Here is a 20,300-nt window from a genome sequence, read left to right on the forward strand (position 1 = left end):
TCACCACTCTTACCACCTTACCACTCTTACCACCTCACCACCTCACCACCTTACCACCTCACCACCTCACCACCTTACCACCTCACCACCTCACCACTCTCACCACCTCACCACTCTTACCACCTTACCACTCTTACCACTCTCACCACCTCACCACTCTCTTACCACCTCACCACTCTTACCACCTTACCATTCTTACCACCTCACCACCTCACCACCTTACCACCTCACCACCTTACCACCTCACCACTCTCTTACCACCTCACCACTCTTACCACTCTTACCACTCTTACCACCTCACCACCTCACCACTCTCTTACCACCTCACCACCTCACCACTCTCTTACCACTTCACCACCCCACCACCTCACCACTCTTACCACCTTACCACTCTTACCACCTCACCACTCTTACCACCTCACCACCTCACCACCTCACCACTCTCTTACCACCTTACCACTCTTACCACCTCACCACTCTTACCACTCTTACCACCTTACCACTCTTACCACCTCACCATCTCACCACTCTTACCACCTTACCACTCTTACCACCTCACCATCTCACCACTCTTACCACCTCACCACTCTTACCACCTTACCACTCTTACCACCTCAACTAATGTTGCTCCAAAAAGAAAATCAGGTATCCAATCTTCAAAAGCAAATTAAGACACCAAGCTGACAGCATAGTTTGCCTTTGCTTTAATCTGAGTCACCAGAGAAGGGATTACTATACCATACATTGGAAAAAGCTAGACAAGTATTTAGTATCAGTGGTTACATGTGTGTATAGATTCAGTCCCCAGATTGCGAAGGCATGAAGGGGAGGCCAAACAGGGCCTGGCAAATCGTGTTTTTGTTGAAACGGTGTACAGTCATGGGGTGGGTCAGGGAAAGGGCGCGCTGAATTTGGCCCGGCCAGATGCGGGGCGGCTAGTGACGGCCGTGCTGGCAGGGCCCCCCTATCCGGCGGCAGTAGCAGATGGCGTTGAAGAAGCGGCAGTAGCAGGAGTCGCAGGGGTCACAGCAGGGCAGCTGGTGGCCCAGGCAGGACTCCTGGTGCCGGAAGCAGCGACGGGGGGTGCGTAGGCCTCGCCTCTGCAGGCGGGCCGAGCCAGACACATCCTGCGGATACAGGGGCAATTATTATTATTGTTATTATGATTATTATTATTTGGCCAGGGCTCCCTTGCAGAAGAGATAACAATCTCAATGGGACTCACCTGGTTAAATAAAGAACAATCAAATAAATAAAGAAATAAATAAATAATAATAATAATAATTATTATTATCATTATTATTTATAAAGGTGTTCCCCAAGGATCAATGTTAGGACCGGTTCTTTTTAACCTTTTAACATTTTTATAAAATGTGTTAATGTAGATTACGTACTAAATGTAATGTATATATAGCATATATGTAAAAACATAGTGAGGGGGAAGGGGAAGAATGTGTGCCAGATCATGAAATCACGTTGATTACAGGGGAAAGGATAATTGACATACAGTTTTTAATCACACTATTGGTTCCCATTTTGCTTCATGCCACAGAAACACAATGACCTCATATGAAAAGTAAAATCATTTTCCTGGAAGCTTTGGTGTGAAAATACACAAGTATTACAATTGAATAAACATCTACCAGGGGCGTCCCTGAATTATTATCAGTGCAATAGTTCCGACAAAATTGTATTACATGTATTAGTAGTTATTACTCTCTCAATTGTTCATGGTGCTTTCTTGGCATGACATGCACTATGTTACCATAGCAAACGTTACAAAGAATATCAATAATTAATATAAATCAATTAAAATAGGTTTATACCTCTGCCCCATTGTTTAATCCACCAACAACATCAAGGTTTTCTCCATTATCAGCAATAAAAGGTGCTGGGAAAAGTGATGAGTATGATCCTTCACCTGAGAGCAAATATATTACAGTTAAATTATAGTCAGATATTATATTATAGTCAGTATCATTGGCATATACAGACAGAATATCTCCAGTAAAACTGTTAACTTTAAATATAACCAATTATTTTATTGTATGAATTCAAAATGACAAAGGACCACCTGTTCAATCAGGATATAAGAACAAGTTCAAGATTAACCTTGATCTTGATGCAGTTTAGAGAAGTATAATAAATAATATTTGTCAAGATTGCTGTTTTGCTTATTTGAGGATATTTGTAAAACAAACATGCTGACCTTTAAATGGAGTGGATATCAAAAGTATAGAATTTCCCTGGTAACTTATTACGTGCTGCGATGTAGAAAGCACGAGACACGAGTACGTCTATGACCTTTGCATGTGATTCTAACTCTAATGTAATCTCACTGGATGTACGCACCTGTGGTATTCCTTGCCGCTTGGTGTTTTGTTGCTGCGTTACCCTGAGCAGCTCAGTGAAGTATATATACTCCCTAAAGAACACCAGCCCATTCTATAGAGTCATGCGTAGTCAAGTCAATTTAAATGTAAATCTCTATTTAGACTATACAACTCCTTCATTAAGGGGGACCAGCACTTTAGAGCGGTGGTCCTCAAACTCGCTCCTGGCCCCTGCAGATGAAAGATTTCCTTCAACCACGATGGAAATCCCAGAGTTTTAACAGTGTATTAACTGTATTTTTCTTCATTTTAGATTTTTCATGGTTTGAGGTATTATCTATCGTCTTAAGACACCATTTCTGACGTGTATTTCTAACAGTTTGCATTGCGTGAAATGGTGTCTGTGCTTGTTCTGGTGCTTTCAAACTGCTTGCACATCCCTGGAATGTAAGAGGCCTACAGAGACCATACACATACGTACCTACTTCATTGTTTAGTGGAAAAGCGTTAATTTAGCTGATTTGTCAACGAATGCAACAAAGTGCTGGTGTCATGATGTGCTGGTAAAGTAATATCGCCTAGTTATCATCTAGTTGCATCATACACTGTAACAGTGAACATGACACACAGTATTTAAAAAAGTGTCCCTCTTAGCTTCTGCTAATTTCTGAGATTTACACTCACCGAGCACTTTGTTAGGACCACCGGTACACCTGCTTATTCATGTGATTATCTAATCAGCCAATCGCGTGGCAGCAGTGCAATGCATATAATCATTCAGATATGGATCAGGAACTTCAGTTAACGTTGACATTAACCGTCAGAATGTGATCTCAATGATTTTGACCATGGAATGATTGTTGGTGCCAGACAGGCTGGTTTGATTATTTCTGTAACTGCTGATCACTGGGGATTTTCATGCACAGCAGTCTCTAGAGTTTGCAGAAAATGGTGTGAAGAACCCAAAAAATATCCAGTAAGCAGCAGTTCTGTGGGTAGTTAATGAGAGAGATCAGAGGAGATCTGGTCAAAGCTGACAGAAAGGTGACAGTAACGCAAATAGCCGCACATTACAACAGTGGTATGCAGGAGAGCATCTTTGAACACACACCGCATCAAACCTCTAAGCAGCAGAAGACTAAATAAGTTTTAAAAAATAGGTCTAATAAACACTGAGTGCATGTATAGCAGATCTACTCACCAAGGTCGGACAGGAAGGATGTCTCCTCTACTCTCTGGAGCTGACTGGGTTGAGTCTCTCCAAACTGGGAATTGGCATGGACTGCACCAGCGGTCCCACGGATTAGATGAAGGGCCAACCAGAACACCATAACTGAGCTCCACATGTTGCTTTCCACAGAGTGTAAGTAGACTACAGAGATGTGATCCCTTGCAAACTCGAACTCTGTCAGCAAGAAAAGAAGGAAAGAACATAAGGGACAAACACACAAAGTGTCACGTTAAGCCAGCCATTCCAGTCATTTTTTTGCTTCACCTGAACTTTGACTTGAGGTTTATTTTTGTTGTTCAGTACATATGGTTTTCAGTTACTGGAGAGCTCTCATTACTGTACATGTTTAATGGTAAAAAGGCAATAGATGAAAACTTTATTGTAAGAATATTTACAAAGAAGGTGCACAGGGCTGCATCAGAAGTGCCTCATCCGATTATTAAATCAGGTGGTGAAAAGCCCAGGCCCTTGTATTTGTCAGCACACACACATATGCACACATCAATGGAAAAACATTTCAATGTAATTATATAATTGTTAAACTGGTACTATATTATGACATAAAAAGCAAAATACAATTTTAAGAATTAAGAATCACAATTTCTCACAAGCAGATGTATTTTTAAATTCAAATTCAGAGTTCACTTCTCCTCTGACCATGGGCACCTTCATTTAAACAATATTCCTTGATCTTATAAAAAGTTACAGCGTTGCATTGTCATAATTAAATAAATGACAAAGAGCTGTAAACATGGATTTGCCCACACTATCACAATAGCAAGATCATGTGCTATCTGCTAACATTTCAGATTCAAAACTGAAAAAGGCAAACAGGCGATGAACAAATCAAACAGGCAATGAACAAATCAAACGGGCACTGAACAAGCGCTCAGTGAGATTGACAGGCGCTGAAAGAGATGGGAAACTGGCCTACCTGCTGTCTTCGCTGGTCTTGTCAAAGTGTCTCTCTCCAGGGGGGACCGAGGTCTTCATTTATAAGGTTTTCATAGGAGAAGGTCAATGGACACATGATCAGTGGGTGGGAGGTGTGGTTTAAGTGTTTTGGTATTTGCTTCAACAAAGGGGTTCCAGCTTGCCAGCCATTCAGTAATGCCATGCAGATCACACGGATATGTACAAATGCCCCTGTAAAGGATTCATTTAACAACTTCCTGTTGTTCAGGCATGTTCTGTTATGTTGTTTTCACCGTCCATGTTACTCCAGACATTTATCTTTGTCTGGTACTGCTTGTCCAGAATATATTTATCAGGTGGGAAATGTACTGGCTGGATCAATTACAGTGAATTTGTTTTTGAATAGTGTAAATAACATTCATAATCTTGACAGCTACAGAATGAAATGCTAGTTCCATTACCGTTGTATGCATGTCTCAAGATAAAGTGAGAAAAAGGGGTTTATTTAAAAAATAAATAAAAAACATTGATGTGTGGTCAGGGGAAGAGGGGTAGAAAGGAGGCAGAGCAGTGGAGCAAAGGCAGAGTGCTTGAATAGACAGGACAGCCAGGTGGCAGAAGGGTAAGAGTGCATGGTGTATTTACCATCTGAAGGTAGGGGCAGTACCATTCACAGCTTGGTATGCCAGTGTGATTGGCTTGAATTGAACATGCGCAGCCACTGTGTGGCTGTATGTACACGGTATGGCTCTACACTTGTAATATACGCCGTGTGTTCAGTACTGTGCTTGATGATGCACAGTGCCACCAAACCCATGGTGTGTGCAGATCTTAATATTTCAACCCCATGCCTGCAGTTCTCACTTAGTGCATTTTACAGAGACCTCCAAATGGGGACATGATGTTCCTTCCTTCTGAAACATGATTACATTACTGCAAAGAATCCATTTTTGCCATTTTTCCCGGAAAAACAAATTGTTGAAAGCCTTGTTATTGCAAACCAGTGATATGATGGGACATAATTGCCGAAGTTGGCGTATTCCCAGATTAAAAAATAAATCAATAAAAACCTGGTCTTTTAATGGCTCCACCTCTATCTCCAAAAAAAAATGCAATTACATTAATTATATTGACATGAACAACCTCCGTCACAGGATGTTTCCTTAATAAATGACAGGGCAGGGAACAGGATGTTAAATGAAAAACACTCATTGATTGAAGCAGTGATGTCTTAAAATGGCTCTCATAAGCAGCCCTGTGCATTTGTTGTTCATGATAGATAATTGAGCATTTTCAAATGGAGAGTACCAGTGACCCATAAGTCCAGAATGAAGATAATATTGATGTGCTCAAGGTTAGAAAACAAGAAGTAAAAAAGACAGTGTTAAAATACTTGCTATTTTGTCTACATACTGGATTTATGTTTACATTTATCTTGAGTTTGCAGTCTTTAGATAAATCATTATATTTCTAAATGATTGAAGCATTTATTAAGGTTATATTAATAATAATTATTAAGGTCTCAGTAAATTCTGTTGCTTATCTTTGATGTACAGCATGCTAAAGCCACTAAGCATGCACTAAGCTCATTAGGGATACTTTTCGGAGTTTTAGATATTAGCTCAAGACAGTACTTGATTGGCACAGTATTTGCAGTCCAAATGACAAGACAGTACTTTCTATACATTTCCGTATAACTAATACAACATTAAAAAAACTGAAAAATATGATTGAGAGGCATGATCAATCAAACCATAAAATGGTACAAATGTGTGACCATTAACCTGTGTTGTTATGTTGTCCCAATTTTCATTAAATTTAAAGAATGTACAGTACTAATTACTTTAGGAATGGTTTGAACAAAAAATGATGTTGTTCAAATTTCTCTGCAACTTGGAGACTGTGGAGCAGTACAAGGGGCTGCTGACTCTCACGCTTTGTACAAATACCCCCTGTGTAGCTGGGGGTTCGCTTGTCTGCCACAGCGATTTCTGTACTTGGTGATTTCTGTACAGGGATCCCATCTCTGTATTTAACCCATTCTGTCTTGCCTGCATGAATAAATTGACAAAAATCGATTCACAAAAAGTATGGGTCTGACTGTACTCCAGTGTATGTTCACATTGGTCAGCTCTCAGATTGAAGCTGAATATCTCTGCCGTTTAAAAACTGATCTCAATGATCTCAATTTTGCAGGTGGACTACAATCACCATGGGCAGGCCAAATACATTATTTTCTATTAAACAACTGTTAGGTCTCAGCAGAAGCCTGTCAGTCACACACTGAATCTATCTGAAGCAAGCAGTCCAGCAATCTAGAGCTGTGTTGTTGTTGTTGTTAAACTATGGTTGCAAGTTTGAATGGAAGAACCGTTGTTAGATGATTCGGTGTTGCTGAAAACCGTAGTTTGGATGTACGGTCACTGACACCATCGCAAATGTGTGTGGCTGGAACTACTGCTCTTGACCTGGAGTTTGAAGCATAGTTCCCTGTTAGTTTGGATTATCAACCCTGCGGTTTGATTCCTAAAATGAAAAAATCCAGTGAGGTTTGTCATTTTTGCAAATAAAGGCCTGTAGTGTAGTGGTTAAGGTACATGACTGGGACCCGCAAGGTCGGTGGTTTGATCCCCGGTGTAGCCACAATATGATCCGCACAGCCATTGGGCCCTTGAGCAAGGCCCTTAACCCTGCATTGCTTCAGGGGAGGATTGTCTCCTGCTTAGTCTAATCAACTGTACGTTGCTCTGGATAAGAGCATCTACCAAATGCCATTGATGTAATGTAGTAATTCACTCCTAGTTTCCTCCACGGGACTTTCACCTTTCGCCTGCTGCCTGGGCTATGTTTCCTGAAGAAGAAAGGGATGGAGAAGTTCTGTCTGCCCTATGATGAAATGTGTTAGCATAGCATTTAGCAGTATACTGGAAATGCAATTCAGCTGCCCATCCGCTTTACCTCCCCATACTGTTTACAGTTGCAACAACAGCTACGTGCAGTTCTTTTTGCGGCAGTGCCCATTGTTGTTCAAAAATTAGGAATGGTAAACTTTATAATGTACACCACCACCAAAATTGCAATGTTTATTTTTAAATATGCCTGTAGTTGCATTTTTAACAGAAGATTGAGGAACATCCAACTCCAAATCAAATCAGAGCACTACTAGGCTACAGTACTTCCATGTTTTAGTCATAGACCGTAGAAAAATAGGGTTTTAGTTTATGTGACAAAAAAATCCAACTTGTGTATCTTGTTATTTTCTCAACCATCTTGGTCAGCAATTGGTCACATGAAGTTGTCATGTGATCGCATTTCCTTGTTCAGCCTGGTATCTTTACGTCTGTCTATTACTGTTACCCATTTGCGGAGCAGTCCTGCCTAATAACAATTTTATTGAATCGGATTTACATATTTTGATAAATAATCATGCCGATATTCCCGGAGTTATATTTTAACGTGGATAATGGCTATTTAGAAGGGCTGGTGAGAGGTTTTAAGGCTGGAATCCTTTCGCAAGGCGACTATCTCAACCTTGTGCAATGCGAAACCTTGGAAGGTGAGTCGGTCTGATGCCCACAGTGTTGCGTTTAAAATACTGCTTGTCTAACATAACATGTATTTTGAAATATAGATAATATTCTGGTCGATTTGTTTGTTAATGTTAGCTATGTTTCTCTATCTCTGGTCAAAGGGGAGTCCTTCTAGCCTAGCTCATTTCGGGCCGCTGGGCCGTGCTAACACGACAGCGTTAGAAAATGTCCATCAGACATGATTTCCTGGATTAACGTTACTAGTAATATAGAGACAATCACAAGTACGAGTCTGTAAAATGTTAGCAAGGTATACGTTGTGGCTTAAACTATTAAGCCAAAGTTAACTTGCGAAAATAGTTGCTTATACGTTATATATATATCACGTTATATTACGCACAAACAACTAGCTAACCTAGTCTAATTATCCATGAAGCTAGCAATCATTTTCACTCTTAGTTTAGACCGTTTAAATCACAAATAACACCTATCGCTAGCTACCGTATGACTGATCGATAACTTGTTATTTGTATACATTGCTAGCTATCCGTGGAATATGTCATTTATTTCTTGATGGATAACTGATTAACAATGACAATTTGCTTTGTTAGGCTAATTAATCCAGAACAATTTGGTCACCCCTGTATTTGTAGTGATCTAGCAATGCTAGCTAGATGGAGTGTAGATAACAGTACATAATTTCGAAATAACATTTTATTACTTTGTTGACTGCTTGCTAGGGGCAGCAAATGTGATCCCTCATGGGATATTGTGTTCAATTAATAATAATCTCTTCCAGGAAAGATAAAGGCATGCATGGCCCTCTCAGTTAACAACCGTCTGCACATTGGCTAACGTGAACTTCGTCACATTATGGAGACGCTGTTTCTATATGGTGGTACGAATCGTGCCTGTCTAATTAGGATTTTGCAAAATGCGTGCTTCGAGATGCTTTGTTGTTATACTTTTGTCACTGACACGTTGCAACTGACATTAATACACAAGCTGCTTCAAATCTAAGGGAAACATAAAATGGAATAAACTGCCACTCAACTATGAAAAGTCTATTCTGACATGGTTAATAAAGAAATGGAAAATGCTATTTAATGTCTTTTCTTTGTCTGCATTAGACCTGAAGCTCCACCTGCAGAGCACAGACTACGGGAGCTTCTTGGCGAACGAGGCTTCGCCCCTCACGGTCTCTGTAATCGACGACAAGCTGAAAGAGAAGATGGTTGTGGAGTTCCGTCACATGCGAAACCAGTCCTACGAACCGCTGGCTAGTTTTATGGACTTCATCACGTAAGACTAAAAAGTCCCACTCACCCGACACTGTCTGATATTGTGAAATGTATAAAGTACTGCTTCCTCTCTAGGCGTATATGGCTACAAAGCAAAACCACAAACACTTGTGATAATATGAAACCAAGCTGAATTTTAAATGTTCTTTCTCATTGTCCACCGTCATAAATGTTTGATCGGGTTTGGACTTAACTTGAAGGCATTGTGCCTTCTAATTCATAATACTTAGCGTGCCTCCTGGAACCGTTAAGTGAAGCTGTAACACATTTACGAGCCGGTCACGGGGTAGCGAGTACAGAAGTCTTGTAATGAGGTGAAATGCCACAGCGCCCTGCGACATTGTCTTCGGCCATACCACGCTGTAGCCTTTTTCTATCTTATGGCTGAAGCTAATAAGTGGCTTGGCTAATATTGGTATTGAAAGGGAGGCCTCCCAGGCAAACCAGGTGGTGTTGGTAGCTCAGCAAATCCTAGTCTTTCCCTGTGATTCAAGCGGAAAACCAGTTCCCCAGAGTAGTGGTGTGAATACTGCAGTGGGAACGCCATGCTTTGAATGAGATCATGAACTGATGTCCTGACTCACTATGATCATTACAGATGTGGTAGATCATATTGAAAGTCCTTGTGTCCTGATAATGTCTCAATTTGTCTCTCTCTTTGGATCTCTTCATCCCCGAGTTGTGTGGCCAAATAGTGATGAATATGCCGAATCACCTGGTGCAGGATTGCTACTTTTTGATATGAGCCCCCAGCCTCAGTGTAAAACACTGTGGGGTCCAGAAAAGTAGCTTGTGCCTGAGCAAGACACCTAACCCCCAATTGCTTCTGATGAGCTGGTTGGTGCCTTGCATGGCAGCCAATTGCTGTCGATGTGTAAGTGTGTGTGTGTGTGTGTGTGTGTGTGTCTGTGTCTGTGTGTGTGTGTGTTTGTGTTTGTGAATGGGTGAATGAGATGCATCAGTTGTACAGCGCTTTGGATAAAGGCGCTATATAAATGCCAACCATTTACCATTTTTAGATTCTGTTATTTATTATTATTATTTTTTTCAAGGTCTTTTTTAAATTTATTTTTTAAGTTTGCAATGGCTGGTGACCCAGCCTTCAACCACAACAAAATAATTACTCCTGTTTCTTGAGTGTCTTTCAGTGTCCAAAGTTGGTGTTTTTCACTGGTCATGAACACTGTCAAACACAGATAATCATGTGTCTAATCTATTAATAATGTTTTTTGCACAAAAAAATAATGTCTCCCCAAGCCTGGAAAATGTGTTCGACCACTTGTCAGTTGATGCTTTTGAACTTTAATTTTGAGTTTTTTGAGAAGGCCACTGAAATGCTTGTCCTCTGTTCAGGTACAGTTATATGATCGATAATGTCATCCTCCTGATCACGGGCACCCTGCACCAGCGGGCCATCTCTGAGCTGGTGCCCAAGTGCCACCCGCTGGGCGGCTTCGAGCAGATGGAGGCCGTCAACATCGCACAGACCCCCGCCGAACTCTACAACGCCATCCTGGTGGACACCCCGCTCGGTGAGGAAACGGATCCATCGCTCACCACTCACACAGCCTTTAGGAAAATGAAGTGAATATTTCAAATACACAGATATATCCAGTAGTCAGGGAAAGTGCAGGGAACCCGCGACTCTGGCTTCACTAGGCAGGTTAAACGTCATAGCCATCAGGATCCCGGAAAATAACCAGTTTCTTTACAGCTGGAAGTGCTCCGTTGTACTATCCTAGCAAGCTAGTAAATCCAGAATATCAAATGTACAGTAAGGTGTTCTTTTCTCTCAGTGCTGTTGTTTAAAAGCTGGTGTTAGTTTGGGTACAGGGATGAATTTTAGAGTTCATGATGTGACGAGGGTAGTGCTGCTGACAGGCCGAGGCTAGGGTCAGGCTTCACGTGGTCGCCATGCCGTCTTCCAGTCTTTATCTACAAATGGCAGTCTTACTGGGAAGAAATGGACTTTGCTGGATGCATTCATTATGAGAGTTTCTGCAGTGTCGGATTATACTATAACAGCCGCCTGTTATTATATTTATGTTTTGTTGAAAATGTGGCTGTCCCTTTGTGTGTAAGAACCCCTGTGTTTTTTAGCTTTTACCCAGTAAAACACAGTGCGTTTCATGATGTTTATTAATGTTTTATCAGCAATATTTAATCAAAGTGCCATACAAGCTTCATATGGTTGCTTCCCACACCTCATGGCTCTCCTTCTTAGTTTTGGTCAATTAAATATATTCCTTCTATGATGCTGAGGCCATATTGCCTGCTAATAAACCCTAGACTTGGCACCACTGGTGTAGGGGAACTGGAGAGGGTGTAGGCAGGAGGAGGCTGGTTTCTGCACCACTGGTGTAGGGGAACTGGAGCAGGCGTAGGCAGGAGGAGGCTGGTTTCTGCACCACTGGTGTAGAGGAACAGGAGAGGGCGTAGGCAGGAGGAGGCTGGTTTCTGCACCACTGGGGAGGGCGTAGGTGTAGGGAAACTGGAGCGGGCGTAGGCAGGAGGAGGCTGTGGGACCCATGGAAGAGCCTGGAATCAGCCTCGACTGAAAAGGCGGAGGATAAAATATTATGTTGCTCATCGAAAACCCATGTAGAACCGGGCTCCGCTGACAGCCTAAGAAAGCCTCATTGATCATATTTTGATGTTAAAGTTTCCTGGATGCTACGGTTTGTGTCGCAGTACTTTTTTGGGTGAAGTTCTGGGAAAGTGTAACGTTTTTGTACATTTACACAGTAGAAATCCTGTTATGCTCTCCGCTTGTCATTTCAGTTTTACTTTGTATATGTTAAATTCAGCAATCAAAACAATAAACCCAGGATTATAAATTCAGCAGAATTCATATTTATATCAGTCACCAGTGATCATCTTAAGCCATCTGAAAGTACCTTTATTTAGATATTTCATATGTTTAAATGGAAAGTGGATTCTGTCAGGACCAGGGGTTGTAACATTTAAGATCCTCTACCCCAGGATGACAATTGAGATGCAGTGTTGTGAGCTTTACATGGAGTATCCTAAGCTCCATCGAGTCTGTCGATGGCTTCAGAACAGAAAATGGCAGTTATTTATCTACGCAATGCTGATGAGCAAAGCCTTTTCTCATTGCATTACAGCTGCGTTCTTCCAGGATTGCATATCTGAGCAGGACCTGGATGAAATGAACATTGAAATTATAAGGAATACCCTTTACAAGGTGAGTGGCACCATTCATTTAAAATGTTGCCTGCAAGGTGTAATTTTGTTGTGTTTTCATTTTCCATACAGCATGTTATACTGGATACAATGAATATGCTAGATCAAATTGCCTTTCATAAAAGATAATTTACATTTAAATAATATTGTTATATTTTTAAGGCGTACTTGGAAGCATTCTACAAATTTTGCTCTTCCTTGGGTGGGACCACAGCAGACACCATGTGTCCCATTCTTGAGGTGAGCACGCAAATTACAGAGAACACGCGCCCTTGGGCCAAATTAGTTTATTCACGCTGGCGTCATCCGTCTGTTAAGGGAGATGTAACATGCAGGTCACATCCGTCTGTTAAGGGAGATGTAACGTGCAGGTCACAGCCGTCTGTTAAGGGAGATGTAACACACAGGTCACATCCATCTGTTAAGGGAGATGTAACGTGCAGGTCACAGCCGTCTGTTAAGGGAGATGTAACACACAGGTCACATCCGTCTGTTAAGGGAGATGTAACACACAGGTCACATCCGTCTGTTAAGGGAGATGTAAGACGCAGGTCACATCCGTCTGTTAAGGGAGATGTAACATGCAGTTCACATCCGTCTGTTAAGGGAGATGTAACTTACAGGTCACATCCGTCTGTTAAGGGAGATGTAATGTGTAGGTCACATCTGTCTGTTAGGGGAGATGTAACGTGCAGGTCACATCCGTGTGTTAATGGAGATGTAATGCTCAGGTCCCATCTTGCATTGCATTTTGGGTACGGTACTTTAACCAAATTTTTGGCAAATGTATGTGGTACATTTATTTATTGCTATCATTATTACTAGTTATTATTAGAGGCAGTTCTAAACTAGTATACTGTCGGCAGATAGATTAGTTTGTTCTGTGATGTTTTTTTGACCTGATGCTTTTCTCGTTGGGGTTTTCTTTTTTTGCGCTCTCCCTGTGTCTGCGAGCAGTTTGAAGCAGACAGGAGGGCGTTCATCATCACCATTAACTCCTTCGGCACGGAGCTGTCCAAGGAGGACCGGGCCAAGCTCTTCCCCCACTGCGGCAAGCTGTACCCCGAGGGGCTGGCCCAGCTGGCTCGAGCCGACGACTACGAGCAAGTCAAAGCCGTCGCCGATTTCTACCCCGTGAGTTGCCCCCGCTAACCCTCATCATGTTAGAATTCTATGTCTGCCTTCATGTTTGGGGTCAGATTGGCCCCAACAGCTTGAATTGACACGCATGTATTCTAATGTAATATATTACATGCACTCAGTGAGCATTTTATTAGATATTTATTAGACTTATTTTTATTCAAGTCTTCCGCTGCTGTGGCCCTTCTCCTCTGACCTCCCATTAACAATGCATGCGTGTCACCTCCTTCTAAGCCTTCTGTCCATAAATATGACAAATCTGTGAGAAACATGTCCTTTTGGAGCCCACGGTAAGTGAAAGCACAAGGTGCTATCAGAGCCATCCTCTAAGAAATCTGAGATGAAAATAAAAATGACTTTTCTTACATTTTGTACAGTTACAGAGGCTGAAGCTAGGCTAACACCAATGTATCCAAACTTATACAAAAAAAATATATATAGCATTATGTTTATTTCATGTTTACTGTTTAATCTCACTAAATTAGAAAATTAGAAAAGTCATAAAAAGGTTAACTGCTTTTTAAAAGATGTCAAACACTGAATGGGGTAAAATACGCCCAAAATTTAATATGAAGATTTAACTCATCTGATAATTTGCGCTTTCTCAGCTATGAGAATAGTATAAGCATAAGCAGCATAGTAGAGATAAGGTCCATAAATAAGGTATTTTTAAGACTGTTTATGACAGCTGGTTATCAGCTGGGGACTGCATGCTTAATTTACATATGTTGATGATTTTGGTAATCTTGACATTCTAACATCCTATAAAGTAGTACTGCAGATGGTCAGCTCCCAGTTTATGATTATTTACAGCGAGTGTGTCCAAGGACAGAACATCTATTGCCACAGCATTTCCATCAGATGTGACCTCTTCATAAATATTCATCAGACCGAATATCCACTTAAACATTAGGGAGGCATGGCTTCACCGGTGTGTATAGAACAGAGCTGCTGAGTTTAAGCCATCTGTGGTAATGCTTGTGCGCCTTGCATTGCCTCTCACAGGAATACAAGCTCCTGTTTGAGGGTGCTGGCAGCAACCCAGGAGATAAAACTCTGGAGGACCGGTTCTTTGAGCATGAGGTAAGCAGCATAACCTTCTGCAAGGGCAGAGCCTCTGCCTGTCTGAAAAGTTCAATCTGGGAGGATAGCAGGCAGTTGTTTTTAAGACATTATTTATTTTCATTCAGCCAGATTTTTTTAGATGTGTAGCATCAGTTTGTTTGAGAGGTATTCTCAGTATAGGTGTTAACAGTTGGATGAACTCTACTTGAATGGCCCCTCTGGCCAAGCCACTCACCATACGCATGCAACTTAGACTTTCCCGCTCTGAGTCTGCCTTATCATGAGCCAATGATGAGTAGGAGTCCACAGTGGTGGGAAGAAATTGACGTGGTCCAATCGCAGAAGGGGAGAGTTTTGTCAGCTAGGATTCTCTGAGTTCCTGCTGCTTCAACCAGTGACACTGTCTCCTCCCAAAAAACTTACCTGTGGTACTCAGGTGTGTGGCCTGTGTTATGACTCGATGTATCATGTCATTACACCCATAGCTACAACCAAAATAATGTGTGAGGGGATGATACAAGGCTATATTGTGCATACCAGGTGGATGTGCCTTTGTGGTTCACTGGTCAAAAGCTTTGATTGGCTCAGTAGGACGCTGAATGGCTAAGGAAAGATCCCCCGCCCAGAATGTTAATGTGGCTGTTAGTCCTCACACTCGTGACCACGGAGCGTTTTCATTTTTGCCGTCACTGCCTGAAACCAGACTGTCATTCTCCAGTGTAATCCATCCGCAAAATGTCCGTCACAAACGCAGTGTGGCGAGCCTTCCTGTATTTCTCTTGATCTTTTCCTTTATGTAGATCACATTGCACAATGTATATTTGTGAATTGCATTCTGCTTTTGCGAATCGTGTTCCTTGTGTTCACAATGCTTCCTCGTGGGAGTAATGTACGGTGAGCCTTTCCAACTGGGAGAAAAGAAAAAGGTAGAGTTTTTAAAATGGCTTTAAAATAACCCATCCGACTCCTTGCCTGACAGGTAAAGCTCAACAAGCTGGCCTTCCTGAACCAGTTCCACTTCAGCGTCTTCTACGCGTACGTCAAACTGAAGGAACAGGAGTGCAGGAACATTGTGTGGATCGCAGAATGCATTGCCCAGAGACATCGCACCAAGATCGATAACTACATCCCTATCTTCTAACCCAGCTTCACTGGGTCACCCTCACAAGATTCTTGATGTGACGCTCTGCAGGTTCTTCAGTGTCTGGTCGTTCTTTTGGGGGAAAAAAAACCCCCAAAACATCTGTTTGGAGAAATATAGTCGCATTACTGATTTGCATAGTTTGCATGTTCATTATAGTTATTTGAGTTCAAGTTCTTAAACTTTCAAATTCCACAACGTATTGCGTTTTGTAAAAAAACTGCCAATAATGAGTAGAGATGTTCAGGTTTCATCTACCTGATAAACTACATGCTTCATGCTTCTCCATACACTCCTCCTTGCCTGCACAACCCTCAGTGGCTGTTAACTTCTTGAAGAATGGCACGTGGAAAATAACATTGAGACATTGTGTGTTGTGTCTACAGTACATTTGACCCGATTTGTAAAACTTGAACTGCCAGCATTTGCTAAATTTCGAGCTTGATCGTGGAGCACCAACCAGTTGCAAATAGTATGTCGGAGAGATTGCCAGATCTGCAGATTTGGCATTTGACATCACCAGACAAAAAAAAATAAAAAAGTAAATGTAGCAGATTAAAAAATAACAATAATAAAAATGCATTCCGCACCTCTTAGCACTTTTTACCGTCTCATTCACGTCGTTTTCAATCTCGTCTGCCAATATGCACAGTACTTTTGTCATCTGTTGCTTCAGAATGTGTGGACGGTTCAGCTGCATGCAGAGCAGCGTCTGCATTTGAATAGTAGGCGTTGTGTAAGCATTTCCACCCCAGATGTCTACGCTGGTACATAACCGCAAACCACTGCGGGCTCAGAGAGGTACTCTGTCTTTACAGTAATACTCAAAATATTGAGGAAACCACGGTGTTTTATTGCCCATTTCCAGACCATGTGTTGCAGTAATACACCGTGTGATTAGCAGTGTAACGCAGTTCAAGTTGATAAAATCAGACGCTTGCTGTGGTGGTTTTACAGAAGATATCCAGTGAAAAAGCTGTTGTGTGTGTGCGCTACACAGGAGTCCCCACCCTGGTTCTGGAGAACTCCCGGCTTGTTGGGAATTGAATTATTTCATTTTCCACAAGTGGCTCGGCTAAAAACGTTGTCGGCTCTTTTGGCATTTAAGAGTTCACTGATTAAAGCTGAAGGTCCATCATGGAACCTTTTCCCCCACTGCATTGCAGAACATGCAAGCGTCTGTTCCTCGAGAACTGATATGTCATTTAAAATCCATAGATTAATTTGGAATATTCATTCTGAAATCTGATTCTGACATTTTGCATAATGAGAGAATAAACCGTCCTGCATTTACATTGTATTAAAAAACTATTAAAAGCTGTTTATACTTGCAATTGCTACTTGAAATGAATGTTAGAAAGAAAACCAGGATGCACAGGGCCAAGAGTTCAGGGCCAGGGTTAGGAACCCACTGTGTTACGGTTAAGTAGAGACTCCGTCTTCATTTTTACCCATATTATATTTTTTGTGTTCATTGAATGTCATCTTGTCTGGATTCTCCACTGGAGCTAAGATGTACAAATTGTGGTCTTCTGTTCTGTAAACCTGTAGACTAACCATGAGAAATTCAAATAATGAGATGTTAATTTATTCAAAGGAACAGATTTTAATGTTCTTGTATGATGTTGAAATATGAAACATTTAAATTCATATACATATATTTTAAGTTGATTACTTTTTCAGGTCTTTTCTCTTGTAAATATACCTATACTGCGGTCAGTCACCTGTGATTTGACCGTGAGTGTATTTCTTATTTTGTGATGTTTCCCATACATAAGAGAGTAAAAAGAGTCCTCAAAGGCTTATTGTCTGTTTGTTTTCTTGCAGTCTGATTGTTGCAGGTGATTGTTTGCGGTGGCTTGTGTCTGTGGCTATAGTTGCCTCCACCTGGAGCCCATAAAGTCGCATTCCCCGAATGTGAACAGACGTTGTCGACCTGGTCAGGCTGTACCAAGTGAGGCTAAAGACCTGACACACAATTCATAACACAACTTTCAAGGTTTCTGTTTTTTCACTGTTGTAGATAACCAATGTGATTTTCCCTTTTTGTATTTGCACTTTTGATTTAAACTTTATTATTTATCTATATTTCTTTAAACCTTGTTCACTATATTCTTGACAATGGAGAAAAATTGAAATCCTAACGGCGCATTTAGCAAAAATATTGTAGTTGCACTTTCCTCTCATTTGCCACCAGAGGGCAGTGTTTGGCTGGATATATTTTATCCTGGTGCAGATTTAATAACACTTGAGCTAAATTCAATGTCATATTTTTTAATGCAAAAATATGAGATTGAATTGTCTGCTAGATCAAGGTAGGACTATCTGACTGAAAGATTAAATAGTTTTCAAAATGTGAATCTTAATTTTTGATCATGTATTTTTGATGTTTCCTTCCTTACTCTGTTCTGTGTGCGACAGGAGAACTTTGGAAAATCTCAAGAATTGCTGACTGATTACCCGACTGAATGTGCTCTGAAAGCAAAAGTGTCATGCGCAATTAAGCCTTGCCAATCTCTATTATTACTGATGCGTAAATGAGTTACACTTCCCAAGCGTGTCGTCATCTGCCCTTTGCAATCCTGGAAGGAGACCTAGCGGCACGAAGGTCCCATCATTGAAGAAGCTCGTTGTCGAATGAGATCCTAATTACCGCTAATTTGAATACTGTGCCTCGTTTAAACGGGGTCACCGCTACAAAATGAGAGGAACTGGAACTGGAATTGAGTGTGTTGCTATGCAGGACTAAACATTTATGGGATGTAAAACCCTGCAGGAGCAGGGCTGAGAAGTGTCCTGTGTAGCCCTGTAATGCCATCTCTAAATGCGTAAAAGGAGTAAATCAGACGAAAGCAGGTGAGCTCAGTGATCACAGTCCGACTGGCAGGCCGAGAAGGGCCTCTGCAGTTGACGGCCAAAGAATTCTCGCCATAATGGAGAAAAACCCCAAAACACGCGTCTGACAGATCGGAAACCGTTCAGGAGGCAGCAGTGGATGTGTCGGTGTCGATTGTCCGCAGAACAGAACCACACGGCAAGATGCAAACCACTAGTTGGCAGCAAAAACAGAATGCATAGGTTACTATGAATGAAAGGGCTGTAATTCCTACACGCATCGCTCAATATGGATGTACATACCGTCAAATTAAAGCTGGTGGTTTGCATTCCGTAGGCGGTGCGGATGGTGCAGTGGGTAGCACTGCTGCCTCACAGCAAGGAGGTCCTGGGTTTGAATCCCCGTCGGCTGGGGCCTCTCTGTGCGGAGTTTGCATGTTCTCCCTGTGTTTGCATGGGTTTCCTCCGGGTACTCCGGTTTCCTCCCACAATCCAAAGACATGCAGGTTAGGCTGATTGGACAGTCTAAATTGCCCATAGATATGAGTGTGTGAGTGAATGGTGTGTGTGCCCTGCGATGGACTGGCGACCTGTCCAGGGTGTATTCCTGCCTTTCACCCAATGTATGCTGAGATAGGCTCCAGCCCCCCTGCGACCCTGTTCAGGATAAGCGGGTTTTGGATGGATGGATGGTTTGCATTTGCATTTATCATACCTTTAATTTCAAATCCAATGTGCTTGAAGTAGAGAGTCAAATCAACAAAAATTGTATCTGTCCCCAATTGGGCTGTCCCCAAACTTTTAGATGGAGTTGTCTGAACTGATCAACCAGCTACCTGCAGCTCATCACGCGATCTTTTCCTTTTTATTGTTAATATGTGAAATGCTCTAACCAACCTCACTGAGGCTGTAGCTCATTTACCAACTATCTGACTTGTACCAGGTCGCCCATTACTTTAGGGGAAATGTAGCGCCCTTTGGATGTATGCCACATGACAAGAAGGGGCTCTACCTTCACTTCCAAGCTGACGGGCGCCCCTGCCAAGCGCTTGGGTCTACACCCCAGGGCGTCGACCCAAGCTCACCAGCCACTGGGAGGCGCCGTGCCAGGTCCTGGACAAAGTGTCTGGGGTCGTGGCCGGGTCGCGGTGCTGTGCCGGGACCCACCGGCCGTTGGCGGAGACGGAGGGGCTCCGCCCTTCCTCGGCCCAGGGCCCCGGGACCCCCCCCGACTCACCCCGCGTGCCATTATTTCACTTTGTTCGAAAAAAGTGGGAAAATGCGAGAACAGATGTTTGAATGTGTGTGTGTGTGTGTGTGTGTGTGTGTGTGTGTGTGCGCGCACAAACATTTGGGTGATGGTTTCTGACTCTTGGCCTTGATTCTGTGAACTTTGACATTTAACTGAAAAAATGTTGTTTTTAATTACTTGTGATCCAGTAGAATACACTTCTAGCCAAGATTAGTTTTTTAATAAGAAATTATTATTATTTTTTCCATGGAATATACATGTGGAAATGGGGAGAGGACACCGTATGGATTTTTTTTGAGAAACCATTAAATTAGTTATGGGAGGCTGCTATAACTACAACTATATCTCCCCTC

The 20,300-nt window shown here is 42.0% G+C and overlaps 2 protein-coding genes across 2 annotated transcripts; one reads left to right on the top strand and one right to left on the bottom strand.

The window, feature by feature from the left end:
• Positions 1-914: 914 nt before the first annotated feature.
• On the bottom strand, positions 915-4,530 carry agrp (agouti related neuropeptide). Its single transcript, XM_061244223.1, has 4 exons — positions 4,499-4,530; positions 3,535-3,738; positions 1,827-1,921; positions 915-1,127 (listed from the first exon to the last, which is right to left on the bottom strand). Exons 2-4 carry the CDS (start codon positions 3,677-3,679, stop codon positions 936-938), a joined length of 432 nt encoding a protein of 143 aa, XP_061100207.1. The 5' UTR covers positions 3,680-3,738; positions 4,499-4,530; the 3' UTR covers positions 915-935.
• Positions 4,531-7,791: 3,261 nt separating this feature from the next.
• Positions 7,792-17,660, top strand: LOC133130656 (V-type proton ATPase subunit d 1-like). Its single transcript, XM_061245384.1, has 8 exons — positions 7,792-8,035; positions 9,140-9,311; positions 10,664-10,842; positions 12,436-12,515; positions 12,677-12,754; positions 13,472-13,648; positions 14,660-14,737; positions 15,699-17,660. The coding sequence occupies exons 1-8, from the start codon at positions 7,906-7,908 to the stop codon at positions 15,858-15,860; spliced, it is 1,056 nt and encodes a 351-aa protein (XP_061101368.1). The 5' UTR covers positions 7,792-7,905; the 3' UTR covers positions 15,861-17,660.
• The last annotated feature ends 2,640 nt before the right edge of the window (positions 17,661-20,300 follow it).

Source organism: Conger conger, chromosome 6 (assembly GCF_963514075.1).
Source record: "Conger conger chromosome 6, fConCon1.1, whole genome shotgun sequence".
NCBI lineage: Eukaryota > Metazoa > Chordata > Actinopteri > Anguilliformes > Congridae > Conger > Conger conger.